The 18,780-nt window shown below is 39.5% G+C and overlaps 1 protein-coding gene across 1 annotated transcript in view; it reads right to left on the reverse strand.

Annotated features, from left to right (window-relative positions):
* Window positions 1–4,123: 4,123 nt before the first annotated feature.
* Window positions 4,124–18,780, reverse strand: part of lrsam1 (leucine rich repeat and sterile alpha motif containing 1) — a 42,338-nt gene continuing 27,681 nt past the window's right edge. The window contains exons 20-25 of the mRNA XM_080742683.1: window positions 15,447–15,542; window positions 13,418–13,516; window positions 11,884–12,015; window positions 9,988–10,066; window positions 8,954–9,168; window positions 4,124–7,313 (exon numbers count right to left, since the gene is read on the reverse strand). Of these exons, the coding sequence (XP_080598809.1) occupies window positions 7,191–7,313; window positions 8,954–9,168; window positions 9,988–10,066; window positions 11,884–12,015; window positions 13,418–13,516; window positions 15,447–15,542 (744 nt within the window). The 3' untranslated portion in view covers window positions 4,124–7,190. The remainder of the gene's footprint in view (window positions 7,314–8,953; window positions 9,169–9,987; window positions 10,067–11,883; window positions 12,016–13,417; window positions 13,517–15,446; window positions 15,543–18,780) is intronic.

The following is an 18,780-nucleotide window of genomic DNA, read 5'->3' on the forward strand; positions in this document are numbered from 1 at the left end:
GTGTTTACCGACGTGCAAATTTCCGAACTCTCGTTCGGTCCAATGCTTTTCAGAAGTCCGGAGGGATATAATTTTATGGTAGAAAAGGACCTTTTGACCGAAAATGACGGTTTCGGTCGAAGTATGGAGAGGCCTTAACAGCTGAAATCAGTAATATATTCAGTATTCCGGTATTAACCTGCGGGCCGCATTACGTGAAGGTGGGGGCCGCATGTGGCCCCGGGCCGCCAGTTGCCCATGTATGGTGTAGACTGTAGATGATGCCATCCCCTGTAAAAAGATTAAGATATTTCCTAATGACAAACCCTGGTTGACAAGGGAGGTTAAAGCTGCTATGAACCACAAGAAGAGGACAGGTCACACATAACAAGGAGCTAAAAGGGATATTTCACTTTCAAAAAAACTTTTGGTCATTTTATCGTCTAATCAGGCTTTTATGAACACCCTGAACAGTTTTTAATTTGCTTGATTCAATATTTAGATATTTGATGTAAATGTTACCAGGCCCTCCAGGCCCAGGGCCTCTCCCCACACACACCCATTGTAACTTCAAACTTCATGTTAACCATGATAGATTCATTAAAAAACACACATTATTTTTTCTGGTGACTCATTTTACCCTCCTAATACGTGAGCAACTTTTTTTTTGAATTTATTGTTAATAATTATTTTTTGTACTTCATTTTTTCCATTCTCCCAAATAATTATTAAAAATAAATGAAAACAGTTATCGAGAAATACACGTCTTGCTCACGTATTGAGAGGGTAGTATGAGTCACCAGAAAAAATAATGGGTGTTTTTAATGAATCTGTCATGGTTAAAATGGAGTTTGAAGTTACAATGGGTGTGTGTGGGGAGAAAAGCCCATATGCTGTTTCCCTGTTGAAAGTGGAATATCCCTTTATTCTCAGCACGCAATAAAGTGTAAAATCAGTCATTACGATGCCATCAAGGCCTGCCAAAATATATTTCAGTTGACTAAATCAACTGTAGATTTAGTCGCCTAAAATCTTATGATATTTAGTCGACTAAAATTAGACTAAAACTTTTCAGGTGACTAAATTATGACTAAAACTAAATGACATTTTATTCAAAAGAGTAAAACTAAATGAAAATTTGCTGTCAAAAACAACACTGCTCTCCTCTGTAGCTCAGCCTAGTTCTGAGGACAGCTTGTCCCCCTGTTGTCATCACTACTGATGAGGTTGGCAAGGTGTTATGGTGCCAACCCCGAGTTTCCCGAGTTTGTATTGGTACTAGTGCTGTGCCAACCCCGAGTTTCCCGAGTTTGGGCCGTTTTTGAAAAAAAAAAAATAAAAATAAAAAATTCAAAAATCTTTTTTTCAAATTTTTTTTTTGGACCTCCAGAAATGTATTAGGCATGATCGCGATCGCGAAATTGCATGTTTAACCCCCATACCAACCCATTCTTTCAAACATGGCAGCCATGTTTGTTTACATCTGAAGAAAACATAATGGCTGATAAATCACGGCCGATGACAAAAACCGGATCAATAAACTGATTAAAAAGGCTGGCTCAGTGGTTGGCCTCCCTCAGGATACTTTGGATATCGCCATAGCCAGGCGAAATGAGAACCAAATTGAACACCATTCTTTCCTTCGAAGGCCATCCTCTATAAGGTATTTAAGGACCTGTGTAGTAAGTTTAGCAACAGGTTTGTGATGCCTATAATCTCTACTGAGAGAATGAAGAGATCCTTTGTTCCTGCTGCTGTTAGATTCCTTAACGAACACCGCTAGCTTTGTTTTGGGAGGGTGTTATGTTATGTTATGTTATGTTATGTTATGTCATTTGTAAAGTCTGTTATTGTCACCTGCTGTGTATTGTATGTTTGTTATATGTTGTTATTTTTACTTTGTATTTGTATTCGCTCTGGTGTACCGTACCATACCATACCATACCATACCATACCATACCATACTACCCTACCATACCATACCATACCATACCCTACCCTACCCTACCATACCCTACCCTACCCTACCCTACCCTACCCTACCCTACCCTACCCTACCCTACCCTACCCTACCCTACCATACCCTACCCTACCCTACCCTACCATACCATCTCCTATCTAACAGCAGGGTCTTTGATTGATTGACTTTATTAGAAGTTTGCATAGGAAAAGGTACAGTTTCATGACAGTACAGTTCACTGGTACAAGGTCTACTAAAAGGAGATCCTAGAAAAGACTAAGCTTATTTCCATAAGAAACCATTGTATCTCAAACATTGAATGACAGACAGACAGAACACAGTACTATGATAGATATTTAACTCATATAACATTGAATGACCGACAGATAGAACACAGTACTATGATAGATATTTAACTCATATAACATTGAATGACAGACACATAGAACACAGTACTATGATAGATATTTAACTCATATAACATTGAATGACAGACAGACAGAACACAGTACTATGATAGATATTTAACTCATATAACATTGAATGACAGACAGACAGAACACAGTACTATGATAGATATTTAACTCATATAACATTGAATGACAGACACATAGAACACAGTACTGTGATAGATATTTAACTCATATAACATTGAATGACAGACACATAGAACACAGTACTGTGATAGATGATTAACTCATATAACATTGAATGACAGACAGACAGAACACAGTACTGTGATAGATATTTAACTCATATAACATTGAATGACAGACAGACAGAACACAGTACTGTGATAGATATTTAACTCATGTAACATTGAATGACAGACAGATAGAACACAGTACTATGATAGATATTTAACTCATATAACATTGAATGACAGACAGACAGAACACAGTACTATGATAGATATTTAACTCATATAACATTGAATGACAGACAGACAGAACACAGTAGGCTACTATGATAGATATTTAACTCATATAACATTGAATGACAGACAGACAGAACACAGATGTATTCTATCTAGAATGTCATTGTCTTTCTACTGGGTTTGGGTCTTGACTCTTACAGTTTTCATAGACAAATGTAGAAACAACAGTTTTGTATTTGATAATTATATTCATCTCAGACAGAAACAGCACATGTACATACAGTAGCCTACATACACATACAGTACATACACATACAGTACACACATACAGTACATATACAGTACATACACACCTATACAGTAAATAGGCCTACAGTACATTCTACACATTCTCATACATGCTAAATAAGAGCACTTGAAAGGGTTAAATACCATAGGACATGTGGTGTCACAAAGTGATGCATAATCACAATAATAATAGTAATTTAATGATAATCATAATAATAATCATAATCATAATACTAGTAATTTAATGATAAACAAAGTGATTCACAGACAGAGAGAGTCTGGTGTTCAAAGTGGAAATCGTTTTTCTTACTCACATTTTCAACCTTTTTATTAGTTTTAATTAATCTGTGTTATTGAACACTGTGTGTGTGTGTGTGTGTGTGTGTGTGTGTGTGTGTGTGTGTGTGTGTGTGTGTGTGTGTGTGTGTGTGTGTGTGCGCGTGTGTGTGTTGGAATACTGAATGGAAATGACTGAACCTCCCAACTGCATTCATTGGCTGCTCAAACTGTCAATCAAACCTCCTGACTCCAACTAGTTAATTGTTTTGTGATAAAACTCCATTGATGATAATATAAAAACCTCCTAACTCCATTGATGTGTATGTGGGTAAAGTGATGATAATATAAAAACCTCCTAACTCCATTGATGTGTATGTCATGTGGGTAAAGAGATGATAATATAAAAACCTCCTAACTCCATTGATGTGTATGTGGGTAAAGTGATGTTAATATAAAAACCTCCTAACTCCATTTATGTGTATGTCATGTGGGTAAAGTGATGATAATATAAAAACCTCCTAACTCCATTGATGTGTATGTCATGTGGGTAAAGTGATGATGACACCAGTAAGACTCCCTAAGCGGGAGATAAGCCTCTGTCAGGCCGCATAATGTTGTCTGCAAAAAGCCACCTCATGGTGGCGCTAGAAGAGGGCCATGTGAGAAAAAGAGGTTGTGGTTTGGCAGCCAAGGAGTGCGTGTGCAAAGTTTGGCATGGATCAGGGCAACGGTGGCGGAGATATGAGTAGGGCAAGTGTGACGTGACGGACTGACTGACTGACTGACAGCCGGTGGAGGATTTGATAGTAACTTGTGCCAGTAATAATCAGTAATAATTAATTACGTCATTGTCTTGTTAAAGTGTTGACATTGAAATACTTCAACAGAGACTCTCATTTCACCAATTTAATGACAGTTTTATGAAGCACAAGCAGAATATCTAAGCAGACATCTTGTAAAACTCTGATATTCAATCATACAGACCTGACAATATGGGTGAAACGATACAAATTATAATATATTCAATATGGGTGAAACGATACAAATTATAATATATTCAATCATACTGACATGGACAATATGGGTGAAAAAAAAACAGCATTTGAATCAAGTTAAACAAAACAATTATAAAACAAAAGCTTTGAGTGAAATGTTAATATTGTGTCTTCTTTACAAACAGAAAATGCCCTCATAGTTTTAATCTTTATCAGTTTATTTATTATTTTATAAACCCAGCATTTTGGTGGATATTAAACGGTCAACACATTCTTCTGAATGATTATCTTGTTTTATTCAACTATTAACGTTTCAGACATTTTGGAATCTCGCCCACCTGACTGACGCACACCCATATTACGATAAAAAAAAGCCAGCACTAAAACTATTAAAGTAAAGAAAATAACACACACAACATGAAACAAGTGAATTAAACGAGCTAATTAAACTAGTTAGCTTAAACTAACCAAGGATAAGAGGTGAAGTTTAAACTAATTTAGGCCTAAATCTGGTCACTTTAGATTTGATCTCAAAATATGTTGTTCCAGAGAACAACTGAAGCAAATATTTGACTTAAAATGTTGGCTTTTAAAAAGATATCCAAACTTGCAAGACTTGCAAGAAAAAAAAAGAAAAAAAAAGAAATAGCAGATCTACAAGCTCGCAGTGCAGCACTAGCTTGTATATCTGCTATCTTTCAATAGTCAAAGCATTAAATAATTCTAGGCCTGAATGGGTTAAACCAGCTGCATGTAACCCATGCAACCAGCATGGGTTAAACTGAATGGGTTAAACTGAATGGGTTAAACCAGCTGAATGGAATGAAGACCGAAAAGTGAAAGAAAGGTCTATGAGTTTACACACATAATATATTTATAATTATAATATATTTATAATTATAATGTGTTTGACTTGCAGGAATACGTGTGATCTCAGATACACATGGCTTCATCATCATAAATATGTTTGAACCACATTTAAACATGCATGGCAGGACACCTTTACAAAAACCAACCAACAGATTAGTACTATTTCTTTCACAGAGAGAGAGAGAGATAGAGATAGAGATAGAGATAGAGATAGAGAGAGATAGAGAGAGAAAGAGATAGAGAGAGAGAGAGATAGATATAGAGATAGATAGAGAGATAGAGAGAGAGAGAGCGAGAGAGAGAGAGAGAAAGGCACGACCGGAGGTTTACAGGAATATTAAGGCATGATGTTTGAACCAGTCACTGACTTCATTCCTAATTGATTATTAGATCAATTACAATATGTTTTATATTATATTATATTATGGCTGTCATCAACAGTTTAAATCCATATTGTATTGACCTTCATTTTGTTGACTGGGATCTGGACTTTTATAGTCTTATAATAGTTCTGGTAGAATCCATATGTTGATACTAGTTTTATAGAGAGTATATTATATGTTGGTACGTTGATATGTTGATACTAGTTGTATATTAGTTCTGAAAGAATCATTTTCATGGGGATATGTTAGTTTTATAGGATATGTTGATACTGGTTTTCTAGGATATGTTGCTACTAGTTTTGGTAGAAGTCGTATATTAGTTCTCACAGAGTCGTGTCTGTAAGGATGGGGTTAGGGTTAAGGTTAGGGTTAGGGTTAGGCTAACCGTAACCCTAACCCTACGGATGTTAGTTCTGGATGGGATCATGGGACGTACAGTCACTGATTAGTTCTGATGGAGAGTATTATTTCTGATAGTTGTAAAGGATGTAATTGATTAGTTCTGATAGAGAGTATTATTTCTGATAGTTGTAAAGGATGTAATTGATTAGTTCTGATGGAGAGTATTATTTCTGATAGTTGTAAAGGATGTAATTGATTAGTTCTGATAGAGAGTATTATTTCTGATAGTTGTAAAGGATGTAATTCATTAGTTCTGATGGAGAGTATTATTTCTGATAGTTGTAAAGGATGTAATTGATTAGTTCTGATGGATAGTATTATTTCTGATAGTTGTAAAGGATGTAATTGATTAGTTCTGATAGAGAGTATTATTTCTGATAGTTGTAAAGGATTTAATTGATTAGTTCTGATGGAGAGTATTATTTCTGATAGTTGTAAAGGATGTCATTGATTAGTTCTGATAGAGAGTATTATTTCTGATAGTTGTATAGGATGTAATTGGTTGATTCTGACAGTCTAATACGTTGCTCAGTGCTGCCTTTACACCGAAGATAGTTCTGATAAGAATATTAGTTCTGATAAGAATATTAGTTCTGATAGAGAATATTAGTTCTGATAGAGAATAGTTCTGATAGAGAACAGTTCTGATGGGGGTGTATAGGCATACATAGTTTAGTTCTGATAGAGAATAGTTCTGATAACAGTCGTATAGGATATAATAGTTTAGTTCTGATAGAGAATAGTTCTGATAGAGGTGTATAGCATATAATAGTTTAGTTCTGATAGAGAATAGTTCTGATGGAGAATAGTTCTGATAGAGAATAGTTCTGATAACAGTCGTATAGGATATAATAGTTTAGTTCTGATAGAGAATAGTTCTGATGGAGGTGTATAGGCTATAATAGTTTAGTTCTGATAGAGAATAGTTCTGATGGAGGTGTATAGGATATCATTGTTTAGTTCTGATAGAGAATAGTTCTGATGGAGGTGTATAGCATATAATAGTTTAGTTCTGATAGAGAATAGTTCTGATGGAGGTGTATAGCATGTAATAGTTAAGTTCTGATAGAGAATAGTTCTGATAACAGTCATATAGGATATAATAGTTTAGTTCTGATAGAGAATAGTTATGATGGAGGTGTATAGGCTATAATAGTTTAGTTCTGATAGAGTCTGACACGTTGCTGGATGCAGCCTCTGCACAGAGGACAGTTCTGCAGAGCGTTGCTGCAAACCCTGCAGCAGCAGACATGACCGCATGGCAGGAAGATCACCTGAGCCTGGAGGGAGAGAGAGAGAGAGAGAGAGAGAGAGAGAGAGAGAGAGAGAGAGAGAGAGAGAGAGAGAGAGAGAGAGAGAGAGAGAACAATACACTGTTAGCACTCTATAGCAATGATTACTGTCACAATATAGAGCTATTTAACACTGTTACTGAACAAACACTCTATAGCAATGATTACTGTCACAATATAGAGCTATTTAACACTGTTACTGAACAAACACTCTATAGCAATGATTACTGTCACAATATAGAGCTATTTAACACTGTTACTGAACAAACACTCTATAGCAATGATTACTGTCACAATATAGAGCTATTTAACACTGTTACTGAACAAACACTCTATAGCAATGATTACTGTCACAATATAGAGCTATTTAACACTGTTACTGAACAAACACTCTATAGCAATGATTACTATCACAATATAGAGCTATTTAACACTGTTACTGAACAAACACTCTATAGCAATGATTACTGTCACAATATAGAGCTATTTAACACTGTTACTGAACAAACACTCTATAGCAATGATTACTGTCACAATATAGAGCTATTTAACACTGTTACTGAACAAACACTCTATAGCAATGATTACTGTCACAATATAGAGCTATTTAACACTGTTACTGAACAAACACTCTATAGCAATGATTACTGTCACAATATAGAGCTATTTAACACTGTTACTGAACAAACACTCTATAGCAATGATTACTGTCACAATATAGAGCTATTTAACACTGTTACTGAACAAACACTCTATAGCAATGATTACTGTCACAATATAGAGCTATTTAACACTGTTACTGAACACACACTCTATAGCAATGATTACTGTCACAATATAGAGCTATTTAACACTGTTACTGAACAAACACTATATAGCAATGATTACTGTCACAATATAGAGCTATTTAACACTGTTACTGAACAAACACTCTATAGCAATCATTACTGTCACAATATAGAGCTATTTAACACTGTTACTGAACAATGATAGTATTGTATAATGCATATAGATATGTATATGTGTATCAGGGCAGGAATTTCACGAAGGCCATGGCCGTCGTTGCCCCTCAGTTTGGCCTTAATGCCCCTCAAACCAATGGCATGACCTGAGGCCACAGTGGCCTTAATGCCCCTCAAACCAATGGCATGACCTGAGGCCACAGTGGCCTTAATGCCCCTCAAACCAATGGCATGACCTGAGGCCACAGTGGCCTTAATGCCCCTCAAACCAATGGCATGACCTGAGGCCACAGTGGCCTCAATGCCCCTCAAACCAATGGCATGACCTGAGACCACAGGTTTGCCCGACAGTGACGATATTTTAGTGATTATGTTGAGAGGAAAACGTTGAGATAACAGCCATTTTGGTTAGAACTGACTGAAAATAACTTTGTAAGTTTAAAATGATACTAAATATGTCTTCAAGTGTCCAAATAAATTCCAAATATTATCAAATGATCTCGCGGCACCCCTGGACTGCCGTCGCGGCACCCCAGGGTGCCCCGTCACCCCAGGGTGCCCCGTCACCCACTTTGAAAACCCCTGGTGTGTGTAGTATGTTACAGTATGTATGTACAGTATGTACAGTATGTGTGTACAGTATGTACAGTATGTTACAGTACGTACCCCTGTCTCCATGCACACCACACACTCTGAGCCCCCCAGAGCCTCCACCGGGCTGGGGGCTGACGGGGTGACGGGGGTCCCCGGGGTGACGGGGGTCCCTGGGGTGACGGGGGTCCCTGGGGTGACGGGGGTCAGAGGGGGGCTGGGGGAGGTGCCCCGGGGAGGGGCCGAGGGGGTCCCCGATGCTGCTGCCTCTGGAGTTTCCTCTTCAACCTCTGAAGGAACAAACACAGTCTGTCACGTTTCACGTTTATTCACCATTTGCTTTACAATTCACACCAGTAAGACTCCCTAAATCGGGAGATAAGCGACCATCACGTCGCATGTAAAAATCGTCCTGATGGTGGCGCTAAATGTGACAGATCCATGTTGATGACAGGACTCTAGACATACTGTGTACCGATTTGCTTGATTTTAGGGCAAAATTTGTGTTCAAAAATGTGTTTTGCAAGAATCGGCCTCATGGTGGCGCTAGAAGAGGGCCATGTGAGAAATGGGGGGTGGAGGTAGTGGTTTGGCAGGCAAGGAGTGTGTGTGCAAATTCTGGCATGGATCGGGGCAACGGTGGCGGAGATATGAGCAGGGCAAAAGTGTGACGTGTGACTTGTGTTGACCTGACATCCTATAGTGTGGATGGTTTCCATCAACACATGATTTACTGTTTGATATTCAATGGTTTAGACTTTAGAATGATGCTAAGTTCATTCATTACTGTTTGATATTCAATGGTTTAGACTTTAGAATGATGCTAAGTTCATTCATTACTGTTTGATATGCAATGGTTTAGACTTTAGAATGATGCTAAGTTCATTCATTACTGTTTGATATTCAATGGTTTAGACTTAAGAATGATGCTAGGTTAATTCATTACTGTTTGATATTCAATGGTTTAGACTTTAGAATGATGCTAAGTTCATTCATTACTGTTTGATATTCAATGGGTTAGACTTTAGAATGATGTTAAGTTCATTACTGTTTGATATTCAATGGTTTAGACTTTAGAATGGGAGGAGTAGAGAGTAAAGTATTTTTACCTTTAGGCGTCGACAGGCGTTGCTGCTGTTTTGCCCAGTCCAGGAGAGCTCTCTGTATTCCCACTTCAGTGATCCCCATCTGGTGGACAAAACATGTCACTACATGCATGATCCCTGCCTCTGTACCTCTGTTTACATTTATGACTAATACAGTATTGTGTTATCCTTTTAGCCTTAATGTCTGACTGTACCTCTGTTTACATTTATGACTAATAAAGTATTGTGTTATCCTTTTAGTCTTAATGTCTGATGTACCTCTGTTTACATTTATGACTAATAAAGTATTGTGTTATCCTTTTAGTCTTAATGTCTGACTGTACCTCTGTTTACATTTATGACTAATAAAGTATTGTGTTATCCTTTTAGTCTTAATGTCTGACTGTACCTCTGTTTACATTTATGACTAATAAAGTATTGTGTTATCCTTTTAGTCTTAATGTCTGACTGTACCTCTGTTTACATTTATGACTAATAAAGTATTGTGTTATCCTTTTAGTCTTAATGTCTGACTGTACCTCTGTTTACATTTATGACTAATAAAGTATTGTTATCCTTTTAGTCTTAATGTCTGACTGTACCTCTGTTTACATTTATGACTAATAAAGTATTGTGTTATCCTTTTAGTCTTAATGTCTGACTGTACCTCTGTTTACATTTATGACTAATAAAGTATTGTGTTATCCTTTTAGTCTTAATGTCTGACTGTACCTCTGTTTACATTTATGACTAATAAAGTATTGTTATCCTTTTAGTCTTAATGTCTGACTGTACCTCTGTTTACATTTATGACTAATAAAGTATTGTTATCCTTTTAGTCTTAATGTCTGACTGTACCTCTGTTTACATTTATGACTAATAAAGTATTGTTATCCTTTTAGTCTTAATGTCTGACTGTACCTCTGTTTACATTTATGACTAATAAAGTATTGTTATCCTTTTAGCCTTAAAGCTATACTGTGTAAGTTGCTCAACTTGTGGTCAGTAGCTCTATAGCAAACCTCGGTCGCGTCCGCGTCTTTCGGCCGTTTTTCGGTTCTCACACCCCCGCGTCTGCCTCCACCTCGCCGAGATCTATCTTTTGAGGGGTCCCTGGTTGCTGTGCGTTCAGCCATTCCGGAGATACACTCCTTCACCCATGCTTACCGTGCACCCGAGTATAGAAACACACGGGAGACTACAAATATGGCAGCCCTAGCGACCCCACTCCAAGATGCGCTGTGATTGGCCGGCAGTGTATAACCCTCGCTGTGATTGGCCGGTAGTATGATGACGTCATTTTGCCGCGAAAACCCGCCCCTGTCACTGCTAAGAAGAAAACATATAAAGAGAAGGCTTAATAACGGAGTGGGGGTTCTAAAACTTTAGCGATTTAACAGTTAGGACCATTTTAAGATTTGTTTTACAAAAAATGTTACATGGTATAACTTTAATGTCTGACTGTACCTCTGTTTACATTTATGACTAATAAAGTATTGTGTTATCCTTTTAGCCTTAATGTCTGACTGTACCTCTGTTTACATTTATGACTAATAAAGTATTGTGTTATCCTTTTAGCCTTAATGTCTGACTGTACCTCTGTTTACATTTATGACTAATAACGTATTGTGTTATCCTTTTAGCCTTAATGTCTGACTGTACCTCTTTTTACATTTATGACTAATAAAGTATTGTGTTTACATTTATGACTAATAAAGTATTGTGTTTACATTTATGACTAATAAAGTATTGTGTTATCCTTTTAGTCTTAATGTCTGACTGTACCTCTGTTTACATTTATGACTAATAAAGTATTGTGTTTACATTTATGACTAATAAAGTATTGTGTTTACATTTATGACTAATAAAGTATCTTTTCAATCAACCAATCACAGGTGACTCCCAGAGGTGAAAGGTTACCATGCTGAGGTCGGAGGAGGTCATGTGACTCAGGGCGTGGCAGGTCACATGATGATGAGCCAGGACAGGAAGGAAGTGCTGAGCCGACAGCTTAGACATGAAACTGACCAATGACAGCTCTAGACCCGCCTCCTAGGGGAGGAGAGATGACACATTATTGAGTATTATTATTTTATGCTTTAACTATTGAAAACTAGCAGATCTACAAGCTCAAAGCGGGGCACCAAGTGCCGCTTGTAGATCTGCTATTTTTGAAAAATTGTGAGATTTTGACCCGATTTTGACCTGATTCTATAAGTGTCTTATAAGTGTGAATCCTTTTAAGATTTTTTTGAAAAACCTATGTTTCTATGTCAGCAATCTGGCCAGCCATCGTCAAAGAAAAGGTCCTTTTCACTTAACTGGAGCTCAGTTTGTCTGTTCTTGAGAGACTACTATGTCAGTGGTGCTCAAACCTTTTTCAAGCAAAAGCTCACAGCGCTTGTATATCTGCTATTTTTCAAGAGTTAAAGCATTCAATAATTCTAGGCCTGAATGGGTTAAGAGGTCTTTATGTTGAATAGGGTTAGGGTTAGGGTACTTCTGAGCTGCCTTGCTTGTGTCTGAGGCAGCGCAGAAGTGCTGATATTCACCAGAACACCCTGGAGTGTAATAGTGTGATTATTCAACAGCTACCCTTAAGAGAAAACACCTCAACTTCATTTCATTGTAATTAAGATAGATTTTTTTTAATGCTACATTTAGCTACAATGTCCCTGAATTTCACATGAAAAAACAAGTATCCACTAGAGGCAGTCTACCTGCATCCTCAGACTCATAGGTTTGGACTCCAACAGTCTCTAGTCTGGGATCACTTCACTTTTTGGGTTTGTAACCGGTCTGGAGCAGAAACCACAACACGTCATGTTGTAGTCCCCAAAGGACTACAATTTGCCGGAAAGATCAAACCGGATTCAGTTTTAACCCAAAATAATTCCTCTGCGCTACTTTTAGGGCCAACCTAATAAACTCCTTGATGCGGAATAGTTTTGCTTTTGAAAAATTAGTTTGGTATTTGCATCTTTTAGTCCAACTGTTAGCGACTGGCAAGACTACACTAGGCTACTGGAGCATTTTAATAGGGATTGGAGAAACAAACGGGGGGAACCAAATCAAAGCGACGCCGCTTCTTCTAGTGGTTTCCACACTCTAGGCGGAAACCAAACGGCCTGTTGTGAACGAATACCAGGCCGTTTGGTGGGCGAGGTTAAACAGTCTCTGGTATTGATAGTGTTATTCTAGGAGTGTCCACTAGAGGTGGTATATTCTACATAGTGTTATTCTAGGAGTGTCCACTAGGGGTGGTATATTCTACATAGTGTTATTCTAGGAGTGTCCACTAGGGGTGGTATATTCTACAGTATAGTGTTATTCTAGGAGTGTCCACTAGGGGTGGTATATTCTACAGTATAGTGTTATTCTAGGAGTGTCCACTAGGGGTGGTATATTCTACAGTATAGTGTTATTCTAGGAGTGTCCACTAGGGGCAGTATACCTGCATCCTCAGACTCAGAGGTTTAGACTCCAACAGTCTCTGGTATTGAATCATCCAGTAGTTCTGCTGGCTGGACTCTGACTTCCTCTCCATCTCCTCCTGCAAGCACACACACACAGACAAACATGCACACGCACACGCGCACACACACACACGCACACACGCACACGCACACACACACACACACACACACACACACACACACACAAGCACACGCACACGCACACACACACACACACACACACACACACACACACACACACATATAAAAGGGATTGTATGTTGTGACTCTAACATTATCTCTTTTATGCCCATATATGGAGATCCCTGATGTCATCAATATTAAGCACATATCTAACATGACTTCATATGGGAATGCCCATATATGGAGGAAGACAGCCCATGTCTGTGTGGCTGGTCCTACAGACAGGGATCTCCATGTATGGGCATAAAAGGGATTGTATGTATGATGTCAGACGTCATAGGATTTTCACATAACGAATAACTGAGTTATCATGTTTGGGGTCTCACAGCATATCTCCATATACAGAACATGGATCTCCATATATGGGTACCAGGGGTCTCCATATATGGGTACCAGGGGTCTCCATATATGGGTACCAGGGGTCTCCATATATGGGTAACTGGTCCGATATACATCACTGGCCAGATGGCCAAGACATGGGGTCATGCTTGTCGCCCTGAGGCGTCTTACTAGTTATTTTTACTTGCACAAGCAGAGATCAAGTACTGTTTTCTGTTTGGTGTGTGTGTGTGTGTGTGTGTGTGTGTGTGTGTGTGTGTGTGTGTGTGTGTGTGTGTGTGTGTGTGTGTGTGTGTGTGTGTGTGTGTGTGTGTGTGTGTGGATCAGGGTTCCCAAACCTTTGTGTCTCAAGCTCAGGTCACCCCATGAATATTGTTTTAATCCGAGGCACCCCTACATTATAATTTTCACTCCCAGCACCTTATATTTATAGCATATCGTCGTTGTCGGGTGGAAACCTTGTATGTTCGAAACCGTTCGTTTTGTATTTATCATCTATAAAATGTGCTAAACTAGTGAAAACAGCAGATCTACAAGCACTGTGTGCTTGTAGATCGGCTGTTTTCACTAGTTTTGTGCGACAGTCTTGTATGATGAAGCAGGGCTTTGCTTTACCAAAAGACGTACACATTTGAAACTTGGAGATACAAGGTTTCTGTCCGACAGTGACGATATTTTAGTGATTATGTTGCGAGGAAAGCGTTGAGATAATAGCCATGTTGATTAGAACTGACTGAAAATAACTTTGTACTTTAAACTTTAAAATGATACTAAATATTTTTTTGTCCAAATAAATTCCAAAATGTTATCAAATTATCTCACGGCACCCCAGGGTGCCCCGTCACCCCAGGGTGCCCCCCGTCACCCCAGGGTGCCCCGTCACCCCAGGGTACCCCGTCACCCACTTTGAAAACCCCTGGTGACTGGGATGGTTTGGTATGTGTTTGTGTAGGTGACTGGTACAGTGTGTATGTGTGTGTGTGTGTGTGTGTGTGTGTGTGTGTGTGTGTGTGTGTGTGTGTGTGTACTTCCTACAGCCAATGAGGGACCAGTATTCCTGGTGATGATGTCATTAAAGGTGATACACCATGCATTTAAAAAGTATTTATGTCATATTGTTTATGTCCCAAAAACGTTTTTCAAAAGGTTTGAGGCTAAATTACCACTCCTGAATAGAGAGTATTTAAAAAAAAAAAAAAAAAAAAATGTAAAAAAAAAACATTTTTGAAAAAAAAGAAAAAATGTTTTCGTCATAAACGGCCGTTTATGACGTCACAAACGGCAGCAAATCTGGACAGCCTGTTTTGAGAACCCGTGGGATGCTTTTAACCTCCGCCTTCCCAAAACCAGAGAAAGACGCAACGGTCAGAAATGGAACTTTGTGAGGATAGAAGGTGCTAGTGGGACCCCAAAAAAAGGTTTTAAAATAGGAAAAGTGAATTTTCATGGTGTATCACCTTTAATAGAACAGGAAGTTGAACTCACCAGAACCTGCTTAAGCTCCGCCTCCCTCTGGTCCTTCTGTTTGAGCAGCTGCTGCAGCATGTCACTGAGCGCTGAGCGCTGATTGGTTAGAACTCCCTGCACACACACACACACACACACACACACACACACACACACACACACACACACACACACACACACACACACACACACACACACACACACACACACACACACAGAGTGGTCAACAGAACAAAGTAGCATTTTTGGCCCCCACCAACCCCAGTAATAATGGTGGTATAAGAGCAGCAACAACACTAGCATATCGTCGTTGTTGGGTGGAAACCTCAAAATTGTAATATTCCAAATGCTCCAGATATTATTTTCATTCACGAAACAAGTAAACCAGTTGTCATCTTTAAATATGTTGTTCTTTTGATCTGTGTATGGAAACTTGCTTCATATCCAAACTTATGAAACATCAGCACTTGGTAGAGCGCATCAAAATGTATGTCAAAATGTGTACGTTCTTTCACAAAGCAAAGCCCTGCTTCATCATACGAGGCCGTCGCACAAAAGTAGTGAAACCATCAGATCTACAAGCACACAACGCCTCGCGGTGCGAGGCGTTGTGTGCTTGTAGATCAGCTGTTTTCACTAGTTTAAATCTTTTTTAAATGATAAATGCAAAACGAATGGTTTTGGACATACAAGATTTTCACCCGACAACGACGATATCTGAACTGTCGCTGGAGTAGCGGGAACACCACCGTCGCCCCCTGCAATGTTGTGGCCCTCGGCTTGGTACCCTAGACATAATTCAATGTTGTGGCCCTCGGCTTGGTACCCTAGACATAATTCAATGTTGTGGCCCTCGGCTTGGTACCCTAGACATAATTCAATGTTGTGGCCCTCGGCTCATAATTCAATGTTGTGGCCCTCGGCTTGGTACCCTAGACATGATTCAATGTTGTAGCCCTCGGCTTGGTACCCTAGACATGATTCAATGTTGTGGCCCTCGGCTTGGTACCCTAGACATGATTCAATGTTGTGGCCCTCGGCTTGGTACCCTAGACATGATTCAATGTTGTGGCCCTCGGCTTGGTACCCTAGACATAATTCAATGTTGTGGCCCTCGGCTTGGTACCCTAGACATAATTCAATGTTGTGGCCCTCGGCTTGGTACCCTAGACATAATTCAATGTTGTGGCCCTCAGCTTGGTACCCTAGACATAATTCAATGTTGTGGCCCTCGGCTTGGTACCCTAGACGTAATTCAATGTTGTGGCCCTCGGCTTGGTACCCTAGACGTAATTCAATGTTGTGGCCCTCGGCTCATAATTCAATGTTGTGGCCCTCGGCTTGGTACCCTAGACATGATTCAATGTTGTGGCCCTCGGCTTGGTACCCTAGACATGATTCAATGTTGTGGCCCTCGGCTTGGTACCCTAGACATGATTCAATGTTGTGGCCCTCAGCTTGGTACCCTAGACATGATTCAATGTTGTGGCCCTCGGCTTGCGCCGATTTCCTCCGGAACAGCCTGATGTCAACAATCAGCTCTGCATAAGGAGATTCCGAACGTTTTGCGCCGGTTTCGGAAAACCGTGCGTCGGGTCGGGTCGAGGCTCGGCACTGCACTCCGCGCCGCGTCGGGGAACGCGCGTGCCGAATCTGAAGCCGGTGGGACGAACGGTTCTCGAGATACGCGGGTTACATACACGCAGAGATACATACACGCAGAGATTTGTCGCATTTATAGATAGATTATGCCAATTAAAGCGAATTATGCTAATTGTGAAAATTAGCATTCCATAGTTCCAGACTCTATATAGCATTCAGGAGGTGTAGTTCCAGACTCTATATAGCATTCAGGAGGTGTAGTTCCAGACTCTATATAACATTCAGGAGGTGTAGTTCCAGACTCTATATAGCATTCAGGAGGTGTAGTTCCAGACTCTATATAACATTCAGGAGGTGTAGTTCCAGACTCTATATAACGTTCAGGAGGTGTAGTTCCAGACTCTATATAACATTCAGGAGGTGTAGTTCCAGACTCTATATAACATTCAGGAAGTGTAGTTCCAGACTCTATATAACATTCAGGAGGTGTAGTTCCAGACTCTATATAGCATTCAGGAGGTGTAGTTCCAGACTCTATATAGCATTCAGGAGGTGTAGTTCCAGACTCTATATAACATTCAGGAGGTGTAGTTCCAGACTCTATATAACATTCAGGAGGTGTAGTTCCAGACTCTATATAGCATTCAGGAGGTGTAGTTCCAGACTATATATAACATTCAGGAGGTGTAGTTCCAGACTCTATATAGCATTCAGGAGGTGTAGTTCCAGACTCTATATAACATTCAGGAGGTGTAGTTCCAGACTCTATATAACATTCAGGAGGTGTAGTTCCAGACTCTATATAACATTCAGGAGGTGTAGTTCCAGACTCTATATAACATTCAGGAGGTGTAGTTCCAGACTCTATATAACATTCAGGAGGTGTAGTTCCAGACTCTATATAGCATTCAGGAGGTGTAGTTCCAGACTCTATATAACATTCAGGAGGTGTAGTTCCAGACTCTATATAGCATTCAGGAGGTGTAGTTCCAGACTCTATATAACATTCAGGAGGTGTAGTTCCAGACTCTATATAACATTCAGGAGGTGTAGTTCCAGACTCTATATAGCATTCAGGAGGTGTAGTTCCAGACTCTATATAACGTTCAGGAGGTGTAGTACATTCGGAGATTGTGGAATAGTTGTTTGTCTACGCCAGACTACGATTATTGTGAAAAAAGGAATTATATAATCACGATAATCAATATAGTCTAGTAGCCAAAATGTGAACCCGGACATTTTGAGTACCCTAAAGTTTTATGTTAGAAATGTTGAGTATGGGTCCCCAGCATGTAGAAACTGCCGGATGCTAACTTGCATATGTTGAGCAATTTTCACAATTAGCATAATTCGCTTTAATTGGCATAATCTATCTATAAATGCGACAAATCTCTGCGTGTATGTATCTCTGCGTGTATGTATCTCTGCGCGCTGACTCATTGTGACATCACTTCATAAAAGGCTCTGACATCACGTACGCCGGCGCGAAACGTTCGGAATCACCATATGCGGAGCTGATTGTTGACATCAGGTGTTTCGGAGGAAACCGGCGCAAGCGCTGACTCATTGTGACATCACAGGCTCTGACATCACGTACTCCACATGAGTCAACAAAAAATCTCTGTGAATGTGTATGTATGTATGTAATCCGCGTATCTCGAGAACCCTTCTTCCCACCGGCACGCGCGTTCTCCAGATATGGGCATAAAATGAATGCCCGTATGCGGAGCTGATGTCTGACATCAGAGTT

The sequence above is a fragment of the Nannobrachium achirus genome (assembly GCF_963921795.1).
Source record: "Nannobrachium achirus genome assembly, chromosome: 15".
Lineage (NCBI taxonomy): Eukaryota > Metazoa > Chordata > Actinopteri > Myctophiformes > Myctophidae > Nannobrachium > Nannobrachium achirus.